This window comes from Poecilia reticulata, linkage group LG19 (assembly GCF_000633615.1).
Source record: "Poecilia reticulata strain Guanapo linkage group LG19, Guppy_female_1.0+MT, whole genome shotgun sequence".
NCBI classification, from domain to species: Eukaryota; Metazoa; Chordata; class Actinopteri; order Cyprinodontiformes; family Poeciliidae; genus Poecilia; species Poecilia reticulata.
In genome coordinates, this window is record NC_024349.1 from 805,722 (window position 1) to 811,722 (window position 6,001).

General features: G+C 46.3%; 1 protein-coding gene across 2 annotated transcripts in view; it reads left to right on the forward strand.

Annotated features, from left to right (window-relative positions):
- Nucleotides 1–5,578, forward strand: part of maff (v-maf avian musculoaponeurotic fibrosarcoma oncogene homolog F) — a 9,808-nt gene extending 4,230 nt beyond the window's left edge. The window contains exons 2-3 of one of the 2 annotated variants that reach the window (XM_008436261.2): nt 1,753–1,823; nt 2,796–5,578. In XM_008436261.2, coding sequence (XP_008434483.1) covers nt 1,791–1,823; nt 2,796–3,239 — 477 coding nt within the window. In that variant the 5' untranslated portion in view covers nt 1,753–1,790 and the 3' untranslated portion in view covers nt 3,240–5,578. Of the gene's footprint in view, nt 1–6; nt 1,824–2,795 lie in introns of those variants that run through there. The other variant, XM_017310948.1, reaches the window with a different exon arrangement.
- The last annotated feature ends 423 nt before the right edge of the window (nt 5,579–6,001 follow it).

The following is a 6,001-nucleotide window of genomic DNA, read 5'->3' on the forward strand; positions in this document are numbered from 1 at the left end:
TAAAGCGGACCGGAGTCGGGTTGAAACGGACCGGAGTCGGGTTGAAACGGACCGGAGTCGGGCTAAAGCGGACCGGAGTTGGGCTAAAGCGGACCGGAGTCGGGTTGAAACGGACCGGAGTCGGGTTGAAACGGACCGGAGTCGGGTTGAAACGGACCGGAGTCGGGTTGAAACGGACCGGAGTCGGGCTAAAGCGGACCGTAGTCTGCTTTCAGGCCTTTTGAAGATCAGTGATCCACCAGAAAACTGCAGTCGGTGGAATGAAGCTCAGTTCTTTCTGACTTCAAAGTTTTCTGCAAAGATTAAATATAGATTAAGATTAAATGTATAATAATTTAAAGTATTTCGTGACCCAGTAAATCGGCTCCGATTTCTCTAATTACGTTTCCAACTCAGCAACTTTCCTGCTGTACTTAGCAACATTTAGCAATAAATCAATCAGTATTGGCCAAAATCAAAATTGGTGATCAATAGTCGGCCAGAAACCTCATTGGTTGCTCCAACGATATGAAATAATGTGATGCTGTTATTGGATCCACTGGGTTTAGTCATGTTTGGACAACGTGATGCTGATTCACAGACAGAACATCAGGGCGAGGTTCTGAGGCCGGGTTCGGTGGGGCCGGCCCGTTTCTTCCTCCAAGCATCGGCACTAGAAAGCCTCACCCGGAGGAAAACATGGTGGAAGGACGACCACTTTCCACACAGAAAACTCCCGTGTTGCGAAAACTGAGAAAGTTTTCTGTGAGTCTGCAGAAGCAGGTCAGGGAAAAACCCCGAGCCGCTCGGGCTTCTCCTCTCTGAGGCTCCATTTCATCTTCCTTTGTCTGATTCAGTTTGTTTCCATCAGTTCAACATCGTTTAGCTGCTATTGGTCATTATAGCAGCTTTAGTGGGTTTTTAGGGGCAGAATTCAAAAAGGTCAAAGTGTTGGGATCATGTTTACATCATTTGGTCATAAATTATTGTTGAGCCGACCGCGGAGCGTAGACTGCTTTAAAAATCAGTCCCATCATTTTGAAAGGCTAATGAATGATTCATAAACATGAAAATAAAGGACATTATGTCTGTATTTCAGTAGGTTTTAGTTTTGTGAACATTCGTTACGGGTCCAGTTAGTTTGTCCTCATTATTACCGTTTTATTTACCGAAGATGTTTTCCTCAGCCTCGTTTAACGGTAATAACCTGGGTGTCATTCCTGCGAGCGTTCGGCTCGGCTTGGCAGCGAACCAGAACCTTTACCCATCTGAAGTGACCCGGAGCGGCCCACTCAGAGGTCAGACTGTCCTCCCACGCAGCCGCAGCGGTGAGCTCAGCGCTGCGTTACGACTCCGCTCCAGGTTTTCCCCTCGGTTCGTTGCTCAGTGAAAGCTTTGAGCCGTTGATGTTGACAAGAGGAAGTGTTGAGCGAACTGGTTGGGACACCTGCCCGCCTGCCTTTGAGCAACTCGACGCCAGACGCACTCGACACAACTTCCCCTCGCCATTCCAGCGAATAGAAGAAAGGCAGCCGGGTTTTCAGAACCTCCTCTTCCTCCCGTATCAAACCGCAGCGCTTAATGACAGAGCGCGTTTGGAGAAGCATGAAAGCGCTGCGGGTTCTCCTTTTCTTCGCAGCGTGTGCATGACCGGCCGTCTTGTGAGCGGATGGGAAATGTCAGGCCAGAAACGAGCCAAAAACAGCACAATGCCTGCATCACATGAGGAGCCATAAAGTTTTAATTCAGCTTTTTTTTATTCTTCCTCCACAGAGTCTGAATCTGTTTGAGGAGCCGAAGACAATCGGATCATGACGACAGAGAGGAGCAACAAAGCCCTGAAGGTAAAACGCTGGCGGGAAGAAACATGAATCATCTTTACGACCCGGCAGAACAGCTGCAGACCCACTGCTCAGAAACACTCAGACATGAGCAGCAGCTGCTCTGGAGGAGCTGCAGAGATGCACAGCCAGCAGGAGGATGCAACCCAAAAATATCTGATCTGATCCTCTTCCATACGCTGAACCGATCCGATACCAGGAAAGCAGCGATCCACTGCTTTCACCGGCTGGAGCAGCTTAAAACGTTTATTTCTTTTTAAACAGACAGATTTGCACATGTAAACCCAGCAGCAGCTTCACCAGCTGGTCTTTAAGCTGTTGAGTCGCTGCAGTCAGGAGGAAACCGCCGATGAGCAGAAACATCAGGCTGACTGCAGCAAACCTCCTGTCAAAACGTGCAGTTAGAAATGCTGAATATGATGTCAAATAATGAAGGAAGCACAGAATTAGGCTGACCTGATCAGGCACATTGTCAGATTCATGTTTTAAATATCGGGCCGATACGGACACTGGTATGGGATCGGTGCAGCTCTAACCGAAGCGTCTGATCTGGAACAAACTTCATCTTAACATGGAACAAAATGAAACGGCTTCACCGCCTGGCTTACATCAAAGCTGCTTCATGGGTGAGAGTGGCCTAGTCAAAGTCCAGACCTATAAAAAACCTGAATCTGCAGAATGACTTGATGTTGTCCGTCTAGTCTGACGAAGCTTTAGCTTTTCATGAAGCCGTTCAGACTTAAAACTCTGAGGTTTGTGGCTCTGATGTGGCAACAATCGAAAGGTTTCATGTTTAACTTTTATAAAAAATGTTTTTGTTGTTAAACGTGCCTCGATGTCGTGACAGTGAAAGATCGATCGCGTCCGTCTTTCTTTAACAGGTCACATGTTGACAGCTAAATGCTAGCCGTCATTAGCAAGCTGTTTCATGCTAAGTGTAAAGGTTACCGACGGCCCTGCTCTGTGTCCCGCCAGGTGAAGCAGGAGTGCGGGGAGAACGTTCCCTTCCTGTCGGACAGCGAGCTGATGTCGCTCTCCGTGCGGGAGCTGAACCTCCACCTGCGGGGCCTCTCCCGCGAGGAGATCCAGAAGCTGAAGCAGCGCCGGCGGACGCTGAAGAACCGCGGCTACGCGGCCAGCTGCCGCGTCAAGCGCGTCTCCCAGCGGGAGGCGCTGGAGCAGCAGAAGATGGAGCTGCAGAGGGAGGTGGAGCGGCTCGGCGCCGAGAACGCCGGCATGCGGAAGGAGCTGGAGGGGCTGGGCGCGCGGCTGGCCGCCCTGCAGCGGTTCGCCCGCGGCCTGGAGGCCGGCGGCGGCACGCTGCTGGCCACGGCGCCGCGCCTCAACACCGCCTCCGTCATCACCATCGTCAAGAGTCCGCAGCAGCCGCAGCAACAGAGAGAGCAGGAGCCGTCCTAGGGGAACCGGAACCGGAACCAGAACCAGAACCAGGGGGACGGGAGGGGGGCGGGGTCAGGTGGTCTGCAATGCAAACACACACAGAGGCGTGGAAATTCAGAACAAACACAGGATGCACAGACTGGATCAGTAGGAAAATACTAAACATGCTGTCTGCACCTTTTTCACGTTAAGCGGAAGTGATTTACCTCAGTGCAGTAAAGTGTGCGTCGTTGCCTAGCAACAGCAGCTTAGCTTTTCTACCCAGGAGCAGAAAGTCACCTGTCCTCTCTCCACACACACAGACTCACCTGCTCCACCTGAACCGGACCGACCCAGAGTTACTGTACCGCATTACTGCAGACAGGAAGTGGGCGGTTCCTCAGCGCAAACTCTGATTGGCTCGTTCCAGCAGCGGAAACTGTTGATCCAATACCAAGTAGATAAAAGGCCAAGATACCGATACTTTTTATTACCATCAAACTTCTGACCTTCAGCTGTTTTTGTGGGTTTTTTATGTCATTAAAGGTCAAGACAGAATTTGGACAAAATTTTAATTTGTCTACAAAAACTTTAATATATTATTAAGAACAGAAACAGTAGAAAACAAAATAACTTTGTGCTTTTTCTCCAAAACAAAGTGCAAAATATTATAATTTGAAAATAAATCAAAACAAAATTTTGAGTTAGATTTGAGAAACTACAAAACGTTTCAAGAGGGAATTTGAAACTAAAGTATGAATATTATTGATATTTTGGATCGATCTGCTCACCTCTGACACAAATCATCCATCTGACTGCTTTACCGGTTTAAATAATTAATTTTTTATTTCTGTTTCACATTATTTCAGAAATCAAAACGGATTTTGTTTGTGTCACAGCAGCCTGTCGACATTTAGGCCTCCCTACTTAAAAAGCACTGCCCATATTTATTTAGATATCTTGAAGCTCTTATTTTGAAATTAAACCGGAACACTTAAGTCCAATCACAGAGAAGTAAGCTAGCGATAGCTTAGCTAAAGTTAAAAAGAACGTGAAATGACATTTTGATTTCTTCCGATCAGGTGTGTTTTTTTGGAAACGCCTACTTCCTGTCTGGAGTTCTGGGTTCTGTCATATTCTGATCCCTCCGTCCAGATTAGCATGGATATTAGCCTAGCATAGCAGTGGCTGCTAGCTGCCCGGGTCTCAAAGGTTAAAGACGTCACTGGGTCTCCTTCCCCCGCTGCTCTCCTCCATCATGGCCGTCATCAACGCAGTGCCTTCGGTTCACGCAGAACCCAAACAAAGAAAAGCAGAAGCTAACCACTCCTCCTTTCCTGTTTCAGAGCCGCGGCACTTTCTGAATGACTGCTGTGGATTTTCTAGGTTTTCAGGCCTATAACACACACACACACACACACACACACACACACACACACACACACACACACACACACACACACCAGTCATTTCATAAAGCGCAGTAACTTGGGTTCAGTCGGCTTCAGTTTCTTTCTCCAGGCTTCAGACCCGCGTCGCTCCTGCTCGCCTCAATGCAAATCCTCTGAAACATTCCAGTTTTGTGTTATTTGTAACGTCCGTATGTGCTGCAGAGACGAAAATGTTGAGTGACATTTTTAAGAGATATATATATATATTCTATATTTTATTTGTATTTAAAGGTAGATATTCCGAAAAGACAAGCTAACGAGTGCTGTGATGTTCTACATGTTTTCAAAAGTACTTACGACTAGTCTGAGAAGATTCTCACGTCTAATTATTATTACCGTGTTGTGTGGCGACAAAGATGACAAAATGTTGATGATTAGCTGCGTAGAAATACTCGAAGCCAACGGCCATGTTGATGTATGATTATTTTTTTCTGTGTGCGTTTGTGTTTTGTTGCCATATTTGTACCAGCTCGTCGCAGCAGATTCCAGGGAGGGACATTTATTTTTCTACGATGACGTTTGTTTTAAAAAAAGAAGAAGAAGAAGAAAAACGGGGAGACGGAAAGCTAAAGAAAGATGGCGGAAGAGATGGAAACAGAAAGTGGAGGCTGGAAGAGAAAGAAAGTGCAGAGAGGACGGCTGGTCGACTTGAAGAAACGGAGACGTGTTTAGGCCACTGAATATTCATAGCAATAGGTAGGAGCTGTAACAGCAGCCATGCTGCAGAGCGAGACGTTTAGCTGAGTTTGAGCATTTATCCCCCACATCTTAACGTTCTTCCAATCGTGCTGGATGTTTTGTAATACCTGCAAAACAAAAATGGTATTTGTATTTATTACCTGTATTTTTTCTATTGTGAAAATTTAAGTACATTGTCTATTTTATATATTAATTATAATAAATGTTGTACATATTGTACATAAAACAGCTGTTTGTGGGGCTCGTTTGTTTAAAGCATTAATGTCGGATTTTAAACACAAAAACAACGAGGAGGAGGAAATGCTTTAATTTATGGAGATGCAGTCAAACAAACAGCTGCAGGTCAACCAGGGGTCAACGCCCCGATACCAGCAGCAGGAGAGGAAGGCCGGATGGACAGCAGGGAAAAACAAGGAACGAAAAACAAGAAATTAGAAGGAAAATTAAAAAGAAAAAAGATGAAATGGGAGTGAAAATAGTAAAAAATAAAAACCTAGACGGGAGAAAAGTTTGGATAAAGTTTCTTTTGAATATTTGATCCAAACCTTGAGAATCCTTAAAAGGATCTCCAGGTTTTTCCAGGCTCAGCAGGAACCCTGGCGCCATCTTAATTCCAGCGGCTCAGAGAAGAAGAGGAGGAGGAGGAAGAGG